This window comes from Channa argus, chromosome 19, assembly GCF_033026475.1.
Source record: "Channa argus isolate prfri chromosome 19, Channa argus male v1.0, whole genome shotgun sequence".
NCBI classification, from domain to species: Eukaryota; Metazoa; Chordata; class Actinopteri; order Anabantiformes; family Channidae; genus Channa; species Channa argus.
Genome location: NC_090215.1, coordinates 16,507,087 through 16,526,986, shown reverse-complemented (window position 1 = coordinate 16,526,986; position 19,900 = coordinate 16,507,087). Strand labels below are relative to the sequence as shown.

The following is a 19,900-nucleotide window of genomic DNA, read 5'->3' as shown; positions in this document are numbered from 1 at the left end:
AAGGAGCACTGGTATAAAGGGGAGGGGGCAGTGCTGCCCAGACAAGAGTGTTGTGAAAGTGTTGAGCTCTTGGCAGGAATGCAGTGACAGGTCTAGACCTGAACTTCCGCATTGAGCAGGAAGAAGTCAGTCAGATAGCCAGATGCAGTCCTCATCAACACACCCAAATCTGCCCGCACATGTCTGTTTCTTAGTGTTGAGCATAATTGTAGAATAATATTGTCTTTGTGGACCTGATTCCATGTGGTTGTTATCTCGAAACTAACTCGTGAAACAACGATTCGAAAAGGTGAGTTGAAATTCAGCTCTTTTGGTTGTCTTGTCTTCTGTTAACGGTGATCACCGATGGCTGCTTTCCTCTAAATGTCCATGACTGTGTACTGTGTCTATAAACCTTTGCGTTTTCTAGCTGGTGGCGCAAACATGGAAAACACACCTTTCCGTTCCACCGAGAGTAAATTGCCTTTAACTGTAAGAAATGAAAAACAATGAAAAGCTCGGACACACTGTCACATTTGTATTTTGTATATAGGCTACGCTGTTATACAGAGTATTGTCTCATCAAATTATGTCCCAACAGGACAAAAATGACTGCGCGGCCATTGTAATTATTAGTCAGTCATGGGGTCATGAGACATATTTTACCATGATGAAAATGTTGTTGGTTCATATGCTTTCTAACTGGGTGGAACCGGCTCTAACGCCAGACTGCTGTATGACTCAATAACCACATGTAACTGATAGGACTGGCCTCTTATTTTAAAGGTAATGCTGCTGTCAGCTTGACACCGCTGACAGGAACATTTTGTACATTTGGCTTTACAGACTAGATTCAGTCACATAGATGTGAACTGAATAAGTCCTGTTGAGTGCCCTTTTGGATTGATGGAGTAAAAAATATGTTAACTGTTTAATGACCTGTGTGACAGAGAAGTTGTTTGTGTACCCGGTTGCTCAAGCACAGTAGAGCTGGTGTTTTTATCTACAAGTTTAGTTTTAGCAAACCCTGTTAAGGAAACGGCGAGAGGATGCAGAGATGTTCTACTGATCAGCTTTAAGGTCCCCCGGGGCTTTTTTCTCGCTGTTGCAAAGTCCTTAATTTGGCTTCTTTAGAGTGCATCGAGTCCTGTTAACCCAGCTGCTCAGGCGTACACATTCAAAGCGAGAGGGAAAATCTGCCCACTGCAGTAAACGTGCTTTGGTTCACTGCAGCCACGTTGAATTGTTGTCTGCTTTCCATTGTCTTGCCTGAAGTTTGAGTTACACATGTGTGGACTTATGTACAGTACGGTGTATTTGAAATTACTTGAGCAGGAATCGTTTTCAGAAAGACTGCAGCGGTTGCTCAAATGCTACATTTTCAGTCTTTTTATTCCCGTTTACACCAGATGTACAGCGGTGTGTATTCATTGCATTGTGAGGGTTTGGAAGGCCACCAGATTTCTTACCCGAGTGTTTCCAATGATATTTATGGATGCTGACAAATCACATATTTTCAGAGCGGCATCTGGAAAGAAAACAGAAAAGGGTGCAAAGAGGCAGCAACGGAACGTCTATGATAGCATTACTTTATACACCAACATCACCCGGGGTAGTGTCAGTAATAAGTTCAAAAATATGAAACTTTGTTGTAGAGTAAATGCAGTTACTGAAGAAAAATGGAATTATCCTGAAATTCCATCTCACCGTACAGAGAAGTGTTGAAACATGTTCTATTAAAATAGAAAACTGATCTCAGTGCTGAGCTTTTTATGCATCGCAAATTGCTCTTTTAAATAACGTTAGTCATGCTGCTCTGGCATTTCCAACTAAAATGATTCTTTTGCTAGTTTCACAACAGATCAACAGACCCTTTTATCTTCATTTATTTATTCCTCTTTTTTATTTTACTTTGACACTTCCTCGAATAAATAGCTGTACAGTAGATGAAATACTACTGCTACTGCTTTGTGTCCATTCTCAAGCCCAGCGTGCTAAACGTGAAGCTACAGCCTGCAGCTGCCATAAATATGGGCTTCATATTTAAAGGACACATGTCAGAGTATGAGGGAATTCCCTTGGCTATAGGATTTTACAATTGCTGTAATGGTACCAGTCTGGGGTTAGTTTCTGTGTTTTATCTGTCACACCAGCAAATGGGGCTATAAAAAAAGTGTTGATTGTTCCGTGTGATGGGTGGAACAAGTGCCGTTTGATTAATAATCTATTCCTGCTCTTATCTGATGAAGAAGTGGCTTTGAAATGAGGTCAGACATTCAGTTATGTTTGGTCTCTACAGGCATCTGCCAGTTTTTTCTTGTATGACTTTTAAAATACACAGCAACACACGATGATTTCTGTGTTTCATGTTTTGTGTGGTTGTTTGCAAAGAGCTGATGTGGAGGAATAAGAACTGGTTTTGGGAATAAGTAAGGGAGTGTTAATGTTAGAGATGCTTGTTTAAATATGATGTGCTCAAATGTTTCAAAACGCGTTTTGCACCAGAGATAATTACACGCAACTTTATGTGGGTAGCAGCTTGAAGTTTGCAGGTGGCTTCTCATGACACCATTTCCTATATGATTTCAATAGTACGAGAGACAGGAAGTTTACCTTTTACCACTTCCTCATAGGGGCACACCATTTGAGCGAAAGGGTGGAGGAGTAGGCCCAGTTAGAAAGACTCACAGAATTGCATGACATGCAGAAATTGTGGCTTCACAATCTCAGAAGTTCTATGATAATGTAAAATATGTAGCACTTTTGTAACTACAATCTGTCTAAACTGCTCTATAGAAGACACCCAGTTTCCTGTATGCTCTAATCATAAATGCACACGCCATCTGTTAGATGTTGTAACAATACTGGTTCATTTCACATTCAAGAGGAAAACATCATGTCACAGCACTGCATGACCTCCTGCCTGGAACACAATCAGTCATACTTGTCTCCTCCTCAGCCCGACTGAAGGTTTTGAGTGTCTTTTGATTAAATTCCTGTAAATATTTTCTTGTTGGATCTAAGTGTGCCCAACAGATTCCAAACTGTGATGAGTGAGCCTTTGTGGAACTTAATATTTTCATATCTAATGTGCCTTAGCAGCAAGAAAAAAGTGAAAACTGAGTTGTGCAAACAATTCCACGAAGGAGTGAAGGCGTTAGGGGCTAACAGCACGCTGAAAGAGAGGCCTGTAAGGAACAGTGGGTAAAAACTTTGTAGCCACTGTGAGGTTTGGTAGCCAGCGGATTAATATAATTTAAGCCGCACCCTGTACCTGGACTGCAGGCAGAGGGGGGCTTTCAGGTGAAAGCTATCATCAGCATGCTAACACGCTCACAATCACAGCAGCAGGCTGTCTCTACAACTTTTTTTTTCTTTTTTTTTGGCCTTTCAGCTTATTCAGTGTCACCACAGCCGATCATTGTCCGCATGTTGATTTGGCACAGTTTTTACGCCGGATGCCCTTCCTGACGCAACCCTCCCCAATTTCTACCAGGCTTGGGACCGGCACTGCACAGCTGGGGGTGGAAATGGGCTGTTACACCTGTTATCACCTTAAATTAGGGTGCTAGCAGCAGACATGTGGCAACCAGTGTTAGTTTTGCAAACATAAGTATCCATAAACCAAATATATTAATGACATGGTTACATGCAATTTTAAAACTTTTCATTAAGTCAAACTCATGGTTGTGAATGAGTCATAAGGACCATTCATGACTGTTTATTTATGGCAGGCTGTCAACACCTAAGGTGTTTAAGTCTGGACCAAAGTGTTGGAGTGACAACCAAACCCAATGACCCTATATAGGTCAAACTGAACAACGGTGTGGTTTTCATTTTGTACCCTCGTTTTGTTTTTGCCGCCATTGTTTTGAGTGATGATTGTACAAAAACGCACATTTCATTCTGCAAATCATTTTTCACGAGTAAAGTAACTGCAAGCATGCACAGAAGAAGGGAGCCGTGTTCATAGCCACTAATCAGGGTGGTTTTCAGTCCCACTGGTTACACATGAGTGCAACGCTTGCACGGCAGCTACACGTTGCACTGCATCTTTACCCAACTGTATTTCTGCACCACTGTGGCTGAATAAACTCCCACTGACACTGTTGCTGAAATCCAGAAAGCAGGAACTCTGTTGTAACTGCACATTGTAGCACATCAAAACATTTGCTTTGAGAAATGGGGCTTTAATACATAAAAGATAATAAATAACTTACTGTACATAATTGTACGTAATCTCAAGGGAATGAGGAGAAACGCAGCTACTACAGTCAGGCCCACGGGCGATTTTGCTACTTGCCAAACTGAAATAACAAACATTGATGACGTTGATTCTTCGCTCCATACATACACATCAGGGTTAAATTGTATAAATCTGTCACAGTCAGGTGTGTGAGTCAGCCTTGAGACTCGATCAGCAATTTATAGCTCATTAAAGCTTTCCATCGAAGTCAATGGTTTCGTTTTCCTTCTCAGCATTCTGCGGTACTTAGAAGATGTTTGTGCTGAAATAAACAATATTACATGTCAGTATTCATCAGTTTGATCAAAGTCACCCAACTAACTTTGAATGGTGCGATGCTCACGGGTGTGTTTACAAGAAAAAGTAAGACTTTTAATAAAAAATGCAGAAATGAAATTTAATAACAAGTTCCAGTTCAGCATGTGCAAGACATGACAAGTTGTGGAGCTAAAATAAATGCCTGGAAGTTATGCATACATATTTTTCTTTACTCTGTCCGGGTTGAAGTTGTCATGCAAGACAGCATAGCCTGAGGGGACAGATTACACCTGCACAGTTAACAGAGAACTGTGTCTATTTACCATTTCACTATGCCAACAATTTTAATTTACCTCTTTATTGCGCCCAGGCAGTTGTCATGACAACCATATTCAATCTGTGACGATGTCTTGCTGCATCAGTTAATGAAACTCACTGATTTTTGTCATGCGGGGAAACATTTTAAAGTCTGATGTCATTGCTTTAACCAGATGGATGACATTGATGCCATGTTCAGTGACCTGCTGGGGGAGATGGACCTCCTCACTCAGGTAAGCTCAACAATTAAATAAAAATTAGCAACACTAACAAAACGTTGAAAAATGATAATATTATTATAATAACTTTATAATAGTCTAAACTGTTTTTATGGGGCAACATGAATGTTCACTTTCTTGGTTCTAACTAGTAACACTTATGTATAATAAGTCAGTCTATATGTATTTATGTTTAAATACATCCCAATAGGCCAAAGGTTTTAACATCTACCATACCTACAACCCAAAGTGAGCTTTTTTGTCACCGCAGTAGAGTTTTTTCAACTAAATTAAATGTATGGAAGAAAGACACATTGACTACAGTTTCTCTGCATGATATCCATGGTTCTTTTTAACACCTAACTAGCTAATAGACTTGTCGTCTTAGGCAACAGATGACAAACTCACTAAAGTCCCCCATCAATCACAGAAACACTGTAGACTAGCAAGCACAGACACAGTGTGTGTGTGTGTGTGTGTGTGTGTGTGGGGGGGGGGGGGGGGGGGGGGGGTATTTGTAGTCATCTAACAACCATAAATTGCATAGAGAGGAGATCAAATGTCAAACTCATGAACAGGCTAAAGATTTACTCATTTTTTTTGAAGCCCGATGATCACTTTGATGTTGTTTTCCAACCCATCAGTCATTTTAAATCACTTCCATTTGGGCACAATGTTGCACATAGTAGGTGTAAGACCTAAAACCAGATGGAACCTTGAATGTGTGACATTGTATGTTCTTGGACAGTTTTTGGGGACTGTTTGTGTTTAATGACACCAGAATGTGTTGTGGATTAGCTCACGGTAGTTGCTGTATAAACACACTTCCTTGTTCATCTTTCCCTGCAGAGTCTTGGACAGGAAACACTTCCCCCTGAACCTCTTCCCACCACCAACGAGGAAGACAACTTTTCCATTGGCTTCACTGACCTTAACGGTGACCTAATATTCTCTCTGTCATGTGTGAAGAAATACAACACACAGCTGGGTGTTTAACATTTGCACAATTACCTGCTACAACACAACAGTTGTGCAAGGTCGGAATATGATGAATGTTTAATGAATTATTATAATGATTGTGATTATTTAAAGATTTGGGAGTAATGTAAAAAGGAACAGCCTTCAGCTGGTCGGCAATGTGTCAGGCTACTGTTATGTGAAACAAAGACTGAGGTGACTGCAAGTGTTAATCACCTTTATATTGTATACATCCACACGTCATTACGTGCTTTAATCCTGTCAACAGGTTCATGCAGGCTTTTTATTACTAGTGTAAGAAAAATGTAAGGATTTTACAACTCTACCTTGGCATAACTAAGCATTAGTGAATAATGATTCATTGCTTGCAGCTCCCTGTGTCGCTGGCTCTCACTCACTATCAGAGATTTCAGCCATTTTTTATAAAAGCAAATGTGTTTCGTTAGACCTTTACCACTTTCTTCTGGCCAAAATCCACTTTCCCAGTGTACAGCTTGGACGTTAACATGGAGCTACATGTGGAAATCTCTTAACTAAAATGGCATTAACAAGTAATGTTCAGCATGTTCACCATATTAGTTCATCGTGTAAGTGTTCTGATACTTGCTACACGCAACACACAGCGCCGCTGAGGGTTCTGTATTTTGTTTGGTAACATAGATGTGGGTTAGCAGGGCCTTTATCCATTTCTTATCCGTTCATGAATGCAGTGGCAGCTCCCAAACACTTCCCTGGCTTGCGTCTCTTGGCGGCACATCACTGCATGAATGTCTTAATTGTAATTAATTGAATGAAAGCTATGTTAAGGATCTTAGTTGCATTTACGTATTAGTTTTAAAACATTAACTGAACAATGTTGTCAAAAATTCTTTATTCTTTCCCCATAAAATATAAGAAAATTATGCTTTAACAATTTAAAGTCCATTAGATATGTTTTCATTTACTTACTTAAATTCATACCAAATATGCCACAAGTATTTTTGCAATTCAAATATAAAGGGTTGGTGTTATTTCTTGACACAACGACTGTGTTTCTTATACCAGAGTCCCTCCATGAACTGGAGGACAATGATCTGGATGCACTCATGGCTGACTTGGTGGCTGACCTCAATGCGACCGAGGAGAAACTTGCAGCAGAGATAGAAGGTCTAAAGGTGCCGTCGCTGACTCAGTCGGAGCTGCCTCCACCACCTACAGCCCTGAGCACCCAGCCTATCACTTCCCACGCTTCAACGAAATCACCAGCACACAGCACAGGCAGCAATGTTAGCGCCCCGGCCTACCCCAACACCACCCCTTTACCACCTCCGCCTTCTCACGCTGCAAAGCCTTCCAAGGTTTGTCTGCATGTCAACAGTTACTCAGCATGACAACAGTAACGTTTCTGAAATGACCTTTACACCTCTCAGCAGAGAAGTGGGCCAGAAAATCAGAAGTGAGAGTTTTTGATGCAAGGCAATTTTGGTTGCTATGGTTTTTAGGAAAATGCCACAAAACTGGAGAAAAGAGAATATCTGTGTTTTATAGGTGGTGTCTCTTGTTTTACCACAAGCAATTGCAACAAAAACATCCCCAGCCAACAGTGTGTACATTTCTCATGAGGTCTTTGTGGAACTGGGAATAGTGTTATTGTCAGACAATGAGATCATTGCAAAGCTGTTCCTGGACGGAGGCGTGTGTGACAGTTACTCGGTCTTGTGAGGCAGCTGAGACTCCGTCTGGAACAGATGAAACACATGCAATGGTGCATGCATTTGGCAATGGTGAGGGGTGACGCCAGAGAGGAGCTTATGGCTTTAGCAGCGCTTCTTACCTCATTCTTCAGGTATAAACCAGCTGGACTGAGCCGCAGAATGCGTCATTGTTACACATTGTTCACAACTACATTAAAGCTGCACTGTAGGCCAGATTTAATGGACTGTAAAACTACACTGGAACTGTAAGAAAACCTGCCATCCACCCCTCCTAACTGATACTGAGTGGATTCAACGTATTGCTCTAATTACAATTCATCAATGGAAGCTTCTTTTCACACAGGAAGTTGATGAATTTCTAAAAAAAATTCTATAAAACGCGAAACTTTACGAAACACTTTCTTCATTCAAGCATTTGTTCACGCGTTGGGACATATGTACGTTCGCAATGTAGTTGAGAGTTTTTTGAGATTGTCATTACTGTCTTTTCTGTAAATGACAAGCCCTAACCAGGAGATAATTATCGTAGCTTGGCTTCAAGTGGAAGGTTGCACTAATTTGTACATAGCTGCACTGCTGCTAGTTCTTTTTCTTCTGTTTATGTTAAGCTAAGAAAAGAGGCTGGTAGCTTCAGGGCACAAATTTGTGTTACGGAACTATACCTTTAAAATAATACAATTATGTCTTATTTGCTTAGTGATAAAAGGATTTCTTGATGTTAATTGTTCATCCCACTTATTCCAAACAATAAATTATTAATAGAATTATTATGATATAAATTCAAACGCCTGATAAACATTTGCTTTTCACTAAAAGTCAGTTGCCTGATTACATATTATTATTTATCATATTCAGGAGGAAGATGAAGCACAGATGAAAGCGGACAAAATCAAACTCGCCCTTGAGAAGCTGAAGGAAGCCAAAGTGAAAAAGGTAAGAGAGCCAATAATTGACGCGTATTCCTCTGATCTTACATCCACTGGCAGCAGTTCAGTTTAAAGACATTTTGAATTACAGCTACCTGGACGTCGCAGTAAAATATGTAATGTGTGTTCAAACATAGACAGCTCCTTCGTTCTTTAATGTAAGAGCCATCAATCACAGTAATGGATGGCTGCTTCTATCCAGCCAACATCCTGAAGGACAGCGTGGTTTCCTGTTTCGTTAATATGTGGAGACTTTTTCGTCTTCAAAGCAGCACACAAAATGGCAGACATGTGGTCATGCATGCAAAGCCACACACGATGCACAATTATACACAACCCAAGTACTTTAGTGCTGATTGTGTGTATCTAGAGCCAAGTAGTAAAACAAAGTTTTCTAGGATCTAAACAGAACCAGAAACAAAAAGGTTAGCTTGTATGTGTGTGTGTGTGTGGCGCGTGTGAAGGCTGACACAGACCACTGGCAAGTTACACGGGAACATATGTAAAGATGTGTAAACCCAACTTCAGGTTCATGCTTTTAACACGCATGTCATTTAAAGATACCTTGAAATCTGAAGCTGAAATAAATCGCTTTCCTTATAAATAGTTAAAATGTTATCATTTTGTACATTTTACAGTGGCTTCAGTTATTTTGTTACAGTATAATTTTGTAGTAGATGCAACCAGAAAGATTATCCCTGCAAAGGAAACTATTTATAACTATTTAATGAGTAAAAATGGAAGAAGAATTACAATATTTTACATTTCTGACCAAACACTTTGTAAACACACTATTAGCCTAATAGTATGCAGTTTATTAGTTAGTTTGAACATTTTAAACTTTGAAATTTGAACCGTATTTTAAGCTTGTGCCCCCCAGTCTGGCCACAATAAATCCAGCTTAAGACTGAATAAACAAGATTTCACACTGGAATCTGAACACTTTTTGTCCTTAACTAGCTGGTGGTGAAGGTGCTGATGAACGACGGCAGCTCCAAAACTCTGATGGTCGACGAGAGGCAGAGTGTCAGGGAAGTTTTGGACAACCTGTTTGAGAAGACTCACTGTGACTGCAATGTGGACTGGAGCCTGTGCGAGACCAACCCCGAGCTGCAACTAGGTGAGTCACTGCAGAATGATTTAACAAATAAAACAGTTATACTGAGTCATTCTTCATGGTGGCAACACTACATGTGTAACCTGGGAGGTACCAGCGGTTATCTCGTGTCTACACCTCCGCACACACAGACACACACAGGCTGCCGAGGGTCTATGTCTAATAATTCATCTATCAGCATTCACCATTTGTTTCATATGATGCATTTTCCTAGGGGAAAAGAAAAACTTCATGCATTTTACATTTAAAGTGCACAATATTAAAGCGTTACCTTTACTTAAAGCTACCCACATTTCATGGATAGGAAAAAAAAAAAATCAACTTTTCCAGTGATTTCTGGGTAATATAGTGCAGAAACACCACAGCTATAGATGCAAGCAGAGCAGCATATAAATGGAGGCAAACAGAGAAACACGGCATCCGTAGATTACCAGTTTAACAATATAAGCCTTCAGTATGTTTTTACAGGAGCTGTCAGCTAAACACACTGTCACATACACACACAAAGCACAGGGTGGTATATTTCATCCTGGTCCAGATGATGGACTGTGTTTTTATTGGCACGAACGCAGCCACACTGCAGCATGCTCACAATGAAGTTTACCCTCATCCATCCTCGTCTCTTTGCTTTACTCTTGCTATTCCTCCCCCCGTATGCACATAAACAACAGACAGACATGTGGGTTCAATTCGCTGTATCGGACACTGTCAGTCATCCAGCCTGACACGCAGAAATAAGAGCCTCATGATCTCAATCCTCTGTCTGAGCTGTCTGTGCTTCATTTGCTTCAGCTGCTCCACATCACCGCCACCCGACTCTGCAGCCGCTCATTACATCTGCTTTCTCTGTTTTATAACAACTTCATCAGATTGCTATGAACATAACTTACATTTCACAGAACTTGCATTATGTGTCATGAACATGAAGGAGTCATTTTATTCCATCGTGAAACTATTTTAATAAAATACTGGTGGTAAAATCATTAACCTTCACGAGTCAATATTATTTTACTTAAAAATTGTATCCAAGTAATCTTTCGTGAAGCTACTTGAACTGTGACTCACTAAAGTAAAGCATAAGCCATTTTTGCACGTTTTTCTAACATTTCTGTGACACAAGTGGAAGATGCAAGTCATTAAATATGTTTCACAGTCTTGGCGCTGCATGTCTGAATGGAATAAATAAGCTCATGCAAACGGGGGAGTAAATTGTGCAATTGTTGGGGACTATTTTCAGCAGGGAATTAATACACATTACATTAACGTATTTACACATAATCGAGCATGTGGGACTGACTCCACATAAGCCTTTCAGTGATTTATCGGTTTTGGGGCAAAAATTAATGTCTATAAAACTGAGCCTTATGATGTATCAAGGTTTGGATAGACAGATCAAATTGCCTTGGCCTTTTTAATTGGATTTGTTTACTAATAAAATACATAAAGTGTGTTTGCTATAAATAAAAAAAAATGCCAGGAAGCTGATTGGGAGCTTTATTACAAGAAGTATGAAAAATACTGTAAACTGCCGGAATTCACTCTTTTGCTGTCACAATGTGTTGCTAAAGAAGATAGTAAATGAGGAAATGCATGTCAGCTCGGTTAATTTTAACCAAACAACAGGCCAGGATTAAACAAGCAGTCTGGGCCACAGTTTGCTACTTATAGCAGGTCCTCCAATGCCATTTGACTACTTACGCAGCACGACAGCTTGACAATGGAAACTTTTTGACTATTCGTTTATTTTAAACGTGTGTCAACCCCCACATGCCTCAGGGAATATCTGACTTTTAGTCTTTAACAACAAATGCCACGGCTAGTAATGTGCAGTAAACACCCACAGAGCTCCACATCAGCATCATCGCCAAAACAGAAAAAGATCGCTGCTGTTAAATTCAACCATGTGCTCCCCATCCACACTGTCGATGCAGCTCAAATAGATTTCTACTCCTAAAGTCACACCATCCATTTAATGATTGTAACAGTCAAACTATACACTGGAATCCTGGCAGCAATTTACTTAATGTCTACCTTTGCTTCAGCTACCAACCTGTAATCGGGGAGTAAACTACAATCAAATGCCCAGTAGATGATGGAGATGTATGGCATTGAGTGTGTGGGTGGGCAGAGAAGAGGAGGAGGTGAAAAATGCTCTTGATGTGTTTTTGAGGTTTAGAGACATTTAAAGCCATTCACGCAAATGGAAATTGTTGCATTTTATCAGGCCTTTCCTTAATTCAGCCCGTTCGAAATAAAGAAATGTTCTGCTGTGAGCTTCCCTTTGAAGCAAGCTGAGCTGATGTAAAGGTTTTGTGACAGATTGAACTACTGTACATATGGTAAAGCATTTGTTATGACATATTTTACAGCACAAAGCCACAGCCGAGAGGGCACGAAGAAGTGTGATTAATGACTGTTGTAAGTTCTGGTTTAAATGATAATGTAGTCAAAGCCACCTTATTATTAAGTGTTGCTGCAGTTTTCAGATCCGAAAAGTCTCTATTTTAACATACTTGTGATTCGCATATGATACATTTTAGGCCTATTGAAGAACTGTTCTGTGTTTTAGAAGCCTCAGCTTTGACATTTTACCCCACTGATGGTCCCTAGTTACTTTGCAGCAAGAAAACTTTTTGAAAAACGTAATTAAACTCGTTAAAAAAGCATTTTCACGCTGATACTGATAAGAACTGCTTGCAGCCAACAATTGTGTGAAATTATTTAAAAATAAAGAGTGAATTCAAGGCTTTTATTTGTACCATGGACATAAAACGAGGCTCGGGCAGTTCTCACAACGTACTGTTCAATGGTATAATCATAAATAAAATATGTGCTACCGGAGTCATTTGAAAGCTGTTCTAAAAATTACACTAATTTTTTAATATGTTCATTAGTGGTTTGTGACAGCCATGTTTCTTTTGAGTAGAACGGGTGTTTGAAGACCACGAGAACCTTGTGGACCCACTCTCAACCTGGATGAGGGACAGCGAGAACAAAATTCTGTTTAAAGAGCGGGGAGAAAAATATGAGGCTTTCAAAAACCCACAGGTCAGTCCCCTCACTGTACTGTATTTACCCTCACAAACCAACACACATTTACTTTCGCGTTCAGAGGTGCATGTAATATCTCAAAAGTGAAACCGTGGCTAGTTCTGGTTCTTGGCTTCGGTTTGTGCAAATGTATCTCCACGTTCTTTCAGCTCTGCAGCATCTGGCTATTTTCACTACTGAGCTGCCTGAAGCCGACGTCTTTCCTCCATGCAGGACAAACTCTTACATTTATGTCTTCATTGTAATATATCGGACAAAACAGCTTCGGGCAAAAGACAGCAGGATCCTGGCATGTTTGTTGAAACAATGCAAACCCTTTATAATCTCAGAGCACATAATGGATGAGGTCTGTAGGCAGAGACAAATAGCAGAGTTGGAAAAACGGTGAGATATTCCCATTTTTAAAGTCCCCCAACAAAACACAGTACGTCCCTATTGAGTTTGAATTTGAACTTTTGACAAGCACTACCAGCATAAAATCCCACTTTGGGCTTTCTCTCACCACAGTGAAAACACACAGCCTCGTACTGTGAAATGAAATCAAACCAGCTCAGACTTATGAGCACACTCGGTTCAAGAGTTTTGCAAACACATTACACTTGAGGCCACATTTAGGTCGAATAGCTTTGCAAAAATAAACAAGCTTATATATATATTTGAGGAAAAAGACACTGTATGTGCAAGAGTCTACAGCATGTTAATGTTTTCTTTTACAGTTTTGTGTGTTAGCATGAGGAGCATGTCATATCTCATGCTAAACCAGGTCTCAGGTCTAGCAACTATTTGATAGTTGTTTAGAGGGATCATGTGTTAGAGGGATCTCGTGAAGCCCTGTATGAACAGGGAGAATGGTTACAGCAAATTAAATCGTATTTGTTTAGTATTTATATGGTCACCTAACAGTCGCTCGAAGAAACACTTTTTTAAAAATGTGACTTTGTTTTATTCCTGTAGAACTTTTATCTATGGAAGAAGGACAAGAAAGCTCTCAAAGAAATTAAAGACAAAGACAAGGAGCTACTGATACAGGTAAATAAACTATGCACTCACACAAACCTGTGAGTGAAATCTATTCTTGTCAATGTTTCTTTAAAGTGACATGGTCATTTCCATCTTCACCCCCACAGGAGAACTTCTGTGGGACCTCTGTAATTGTGCCCGATCTTGAGGGAGTGCTACACCTCAAAGAAGACGGCAAGAAGGCCTGGAAGCCACGACTCTTCCAGCTGAGAGCCTCTGGAATTTATTACGTGCCCAAAGGCAAAACCAAGGTCAGGGGTCGAAAGACGGAGCATCGGAAACACACATTTACTACCTAAACTGTTGACTAGCAGCGGTGAAAAGTGAAATTTTCCGGCAGATATAAAGCGGTTTTTGCTAACTCCAGTGAAACTTTAATGAAATGTAAGGACACATTTCTTAGCCTTTCAGCGGGATCACAAAGTTCTAGTGTGTCGTGGTTCTGCTTTATTCACCCTACTCTTGTTTCATCCTCTCCTGATAAATAACAAGAGCTTGTACTCCCTGCTGGATGCCTACAGTATATTCACTTACTGTATATCTTACATCTCTTGGCAGCTCCCGCTCCCAAACATACCATTCTCCTGCACTTGTAGTGTAGAGTATCTATTCAATGGGCAGAGAAAACAAGAAAAAAGGACACTGCAGAATAACTTGTAATGCAATCCTCTCTTATTTCTTTTCAGTCATCCCGTGACCTTATCTGCTTTGTCCAGTTCGATAACGTAAATGTCTACTACGGCAAGGACTTCAAGAACAAATACAAAGCCCCGACTGACTTCTGCTTTGTTCTGAAGGTACATTTGAAATATGTTGTTTTATGAATCTAGTTGGCCTCAAAACCACACACAGGGTGTGTGGCTTTGAGACACTGTAAAACCTATAACAGAGAAGCTGCAACGTCCACTAAAGAAAACACAGCAGCACAATTACACTGTGTACAACATTGTTTCAGCATTGTTTCACTAGTCCACGATATCAGGCTTATTTCACACTCTGCTGCACAGTGCACAATATACTAATGCAGAGGGGGTTGTTGCACAGTGCTTTCAAAGTGTATGGTCAGCTGCTTACTTACTGGAAGTGTGAAATGTAATAAATAGTTGGGTTTGAAGAAGTGAAACAACATGGTGATGTACACTTTTGATAAAGGTGTTGATAAACCTTGGCTTTTTAAAGCAATTCTGAACCTTTCATTACAGAATAAATGCAGGCCTTGAATTACTGTCAATCTGAGAACGCTAACAGTGCTGGGAGGTACCTACAGTCCTCGATTAGGAGAAATGCTGACTAGCATGAAAATAAAATAAGAATTAACCGAGTTAGTGGTCAAGTGTTAAAAAAAGGGATGTGAAAGTTCTCTTTCTTTCTTCCTTTTCCCCTATCTTGTCTGTGAAAGAGTAGAATCAGCAGATACCGTTGGGATAGATGGTGAGGATCAAAGTGAAAACAGCTTAGAGAGGCAGAGAAACTGAATTACCTACAAGTGAAAGACAGAGTCCTCAAGGTTTGAGTCGAAGGCAGGAGAATAAGCTGCTGTTTGTCCAAGGGCTAATGAAAATCACCTGTCAAAGTGGACGTTTTAGAACGCTAGCCTGGTCACATTGCTCAGGCATCATTCAGTAGAACTTGTTAGAAGCGGTTTCAGTTTTGGTAGGTGCTATGAAGAGGATATGAGGATTATGGAAGCTGCAACATTGCTCAATTGAGGTGTGTCCTCACAAAATGTTCCTCATTATGGGCAATTTATATTGGCACATTGCGGGGGAATATAAATGCCTTTCAGGGTGAAACAATGCAAACGATTAAACAATAATATCTTAGAAATCAGTATTAATGGGCAAAACTACTACCTTATTGTAACTGGTTTTGCCCTTTGATGCTTTGACTGTGCCACCTTGTGGTATTCTGAAGCTTGACAAGTCGTGAATACTGTCTACTTCTAAATACACACATGTGCTAGTAAGGTGTCCAAACAATAGCTGGGAAAGAGGAGGTAACAATTACATATTGTCTTTTTGTCTGTTCCGGCTAAAGAAAACACTTATTGCGCTTTGATTGTGAATTACAGGGCACTGTAAGAGAGTACTGTGTTGTTTATGACATTTTTATGATTCAGTATCTCTGAAAAAAGAGACTGCAAATCAAAAACAAATGGAGGAGCATTTGACAACTAATTGGGTTAACTGGCAACAGGTCAGTGACAGGACGGGGACTTCAGAGAGGCAGAGCCTCTCAAATGCAAAGATGGACATAGGTTTACCGATCTGTGACAAAACTGCGCCAAATAATTGTGGAACAATTTAAAAAAAAAAATGTTTGTCAGGGGAAAATTGCAAAGACTTTGAAGATCCCACCATCTACAGTATATAATGTCATCAATGGATTCAGAGAACCAGAAGGAATCTCTGTGCACAAGGGACGAGGCTAAAGGTCAAAACTGGATGCTCCCGTCCACACGACGTCTCTTTCAGGGAAGGCCGATGCTAAACCACATGCTGCATCCATCACAACAGCGTGGCTTCAACCAATAGAAAACATTTGGCACATCATTAAACAAATAATCTGGCAACAAAGGCCCAGGACTGTTGAGCAGCTAGAATCCTGCATCAGACATGAATAGGATACGACGTTCCTCTAAAACTCCAGCAACTGGTCTCCTCACTACCCAGACAGAAGAGGGGATGCTACACAATGATAAACATCACTGTGTTCCAACTTTTTGGAGATGTGTTGCTGCCATCAAATGATATATTACCAACAGCATTTATGAAAACTTAATTGATTTATTCATTTTAACTAAATCACAGTATATACAGAAAACTCACTGTTCCTAAAGTCGAAGGAAACATCTTTTTTTGTGCCAATCACAGAGGCCTGAAGGGGTTAATTAATTCTTATAATGTTTGTTGAAACAAGGCAAGCAATTATCAAAATAGCTGTTGATTTAATGGATGAGTCAACGGCTGGATTAAGTGTTTCAGCTTTAACCAGATGATAATCTAATAATGTACTGATTAGCACAGCAAGGCATCAGTGAGTAGCGTAGATGAAGTGATAACATTATGCTTCACCGGCCCTAATCATGTTTCTTCTGTGGGATTTGTGTCTTCAGCATCCCCAGATCCAGAAAGAGTCTCAGTACATCAAATACCTGTGCTGTGATGACGCCTGGACCATGAATCTCTGGGTCACTGGAATTCGGATCGCCAAGGTAAAAACATTCATACAATTCTGCTTAAAACAAATAAGAATATCCAGTAAATCAGAGGTTATAAAGCAATGTTCTGCATCTTGCACTTTCAGTACGGTGCAACATTGCACACAAACTATAAAACAGCTGAGAAGAAGGCAGCTGTCAGCTCTGTGTGGACAAACCGCAGTGCTCCATCAAGCTCTAACTCTTCCACACCCTCGCCCACCATCAAAGGTGAAACCACACACAATAAACCTGTTGCTACATGCAGAACAAACTACATGGTGATATTAGTCATTTTCCTTGTTCAGTATGTTCAGTCATGATGTTTTGTTGTTTTTTTTTCTTGTAGCCAAATCAGAGAGCCAGGCAAATGGACATGCTACCAAACCTCAACCAGGACTTCAATCTAGGGTGAACAACTTTGTATTATTGATAATCCATTGATTAACGGATTGAATGTGCTTTTCAAGAGGGCAGCAATGTAGTTGCATTAAAACAATAGACAACAGATTAAAATATCAACAGCAAAACACTTGAAGGTAAACTGCAATGATTTCCCCCGGGGCTTTAAACCCATTCAGTGTGACAAGAGTGTGAAGTTGAAGTTCAGATTGCAGTTTATTCCAAGTTTTCCCAGGTTAGTTTTTTGCAGAGCACCGATAGATTAGAGATTTTAACTTCCAGGTTTCCTTAATAAAAGACCAGAAAAATCTTAAGGAACCCAAACTGGTTTTATAAATAAACATACCGATGACTGAGGCGGAGGGCACCTAACGTTGTCCATAGACTTTAGAATAGAATGCACCATGGTGAGTAAGGGGACCACAGTCAACATACTGCAACATACTGAATATGCTCCTCAAAAGAAAAATGATCATCAATTAAGTATGATAATAATTAAATGATATATAATATATAATTATATGTCCTCTCTCCACAGGACTTTGCGAATGTCACACCTTCACCCTCAACTGATATTCTTCCCCCACCACCACCACCCCTACCATTCGGTGCGAGTCTCCCCCCACCACCTCCAGATCCAGTCCTGCCTCCTCCACCACCTCCCTTGGCTGCCTCAAAACCTGTTCTCGCCCAACGCAACCTGCTGTCCAACTTCCCTCCACAAGCAAATGCGATGGACAGCCTCCCTCCGCCACCACCGCCTCCACCCATGGACGATTCTCCTCCAGACTTCCTTCCACCACCTCCTCCAGCCTCTGGCTTTGGTTCACTGCCACCTCCTCCTCCGATGGTGATGAATTCTTTACCACCACCACCTCCTGCAGCTGATTTTCGGGGTATGGATCAGTCCCTGCCCCCACCACCACCAGATCCAGGGTTTTTACCACCTCCTTCTTCTCAGCCAATGTTCACAGGTGCTGGAGCACCACCTCCACCCCCACCTCCTCCTCCACCATTTCCTGCCGCCCCTGCTGCCGGTCTAAGACCAGTGCAGCCCTCTGGATCAGTGAAGAAGATGCCCCCTGCTCCACCAAAGAGGACTACACCGATGCAAGGAGGGGGAGGAGGAGGAGGAGGAGGCGGAGAAGGAGACTTCATGTCAGAACTGATGCTAGCCATGCAGAAGAAGCGTGGTGGTGCTCATTAGCCTGAGCAGAGAATTTACAGAGTACAAATGCTGTATAGTATTTTCCAGCATTAGTTGATTTCAGCGGGTCTTTACATCCAGTTGAAGCCATTGAAGATCAAAACATACTTCATTTTATGACGTCAACTACAAAGGCACTCATCCATCCACTGTGCATTTTATATTCTGCTGGCCCAAGATATGAACTATGCATCAAAGAAAAGGGATCGTATGAGCAGAGTAATAACCTTTGTTATACAGTATTTGAATATGCTCTGGTATCTATTTGTACAAACATTGTGTCTTTTTGTTTTTATTAAGTCATAAAAAACATAATAGTGTCATCACCTTTCAGGCATTTTGATAGAATTGTATTAACTTTAAAACTTGTACGTGGGAAGCTAGTTGTAAATACTGTTGAACTTGTCCCCTGTTACTTGCAGTATACAGTGAACCTATTTTATTTCCTGATGACTGTTTAATAACTGTTATTTTAATAAAACCTCCTAAAAGTTCTGGAAATATAACAAAAAAAATGCATTCAACAAATGCAATTGATTTTTTTTACTGGTTTTAATTAGTGGATCAACCTCTTTGTACATGATATCCCGTAGTGTATATGAACTATGAGCCTCTATCAGAGCCAACACAGAGAGACATACACAGACAGACAACTGTTCACACTCACATTTAAAACTATGGTCAATTTAGAGTCACTAATTGAACTTACATCAATGTCTTTGGACTCTGGGTTTTGAGACGAGGATCTTCTAGTTGTGTTGGGGGGGCTCGGCACTGTAACCACTCATCACTGTACTGCCAAGGTTCAACTTAATAAATAATGTAACTCTTCTAAGAAGCTATTAAAAATCCTAAACCACTAGATCTGCTCTGACGTCCATCTTCTCTATATGAACAGGAAGCAGCTTTTAAACCAGCATGTTTGTCTGTATTTTGGCATCAATCTGGAGTTATAAGATCATGGCAAGCAAAATACAAATGAATCAGCAAAATAAAATTTGAGTTTAGTTATGTGATCGAAGCTGATTCATTGTGAAGCTTTGGATCAAATACATTCCATCAGCATGTGGTGATGTCCCATATAATGTGTGAAGGGTTACATTTCTTTGTCATTTTAGGATTTTTCTTTTATGCAAGAGTCATTTAGGAAAGAACAGCTGACCTTTAGCCTCTTAGCCCACACTGCAGGCCTGGCTGCATAGCCCGCCTCCTCTGCAGTCTCTTGAGTAACAAAGGGAAAGAGAAAAGGCAGGATGTGGTGCAGCAGCTTCACCTAGTGGCAGGAAA

At 40.4% G+C, this 19,900-nt stretch overlaps 1 protein-coding gene across 1 annotated transcript; it reads left to right on the top strand.

Moving 5' to 3' along the window:
* The first annotated feature begins 108 nt into the window (after positions 1-108).
* Positions 109-19,475, top strand: apbb1ip (amyloid beta (A4) precursor protein-binding, family B, member 1 interacting protein). The gene is made up of 14 exons (XM_067486232.1): positions 109-289; positions 4,975-5,034; positions 5,869-5,956; positions 7,042-7,334; positions 8,547-8,624; positions 9,578-9,737; positions 12,661-12,782; positions 13,740-13,814; positions 13,913-14,056; positions 14,492-14,602; positions 16,921-17,019; positions 17,112-17,235; positions 17,354-17,415; positions 17,945-19,475. Exons 2-14 carry the CDS (start codon positions 4,975-4,977, stop codon positions 18,611-18,613), a joined length of 2,085 nt encoding a protein of 694 aa, XP_067342333.1. The 5' UTR covers positions 109-289; the 3' UTR covers positions 18,614-19,475.
* The last annotated feature ends 425 nt before the right edge of the window (positions 19,476-19,900 follow it).

Excerpts from the sequence above, each read along its gene's own strand:
- apbb1ip (XM_067486232.1), top strand. The coding sequence starts at position 4,975 with ATGGATGACATTGATGCCATGTTCAGTGACCTGCTGGGGGAGATGGAC. Across the intron at positions 5,957-7,041 it reads TGGCTTCACTGACCTTAACG|AGTCCCTCCATGAACTGGAG; the intron begins GTGACCTAATAT and ends TTCTTATACCAG. Across the intron at positions 17,236-17,353 it reads ACCCTCGCCCACCATCAAAG|CCAAATCAGAGAGCCAGGCA; the intron begins GTGAAACCACAC and ends TTTTTCTTGTAG.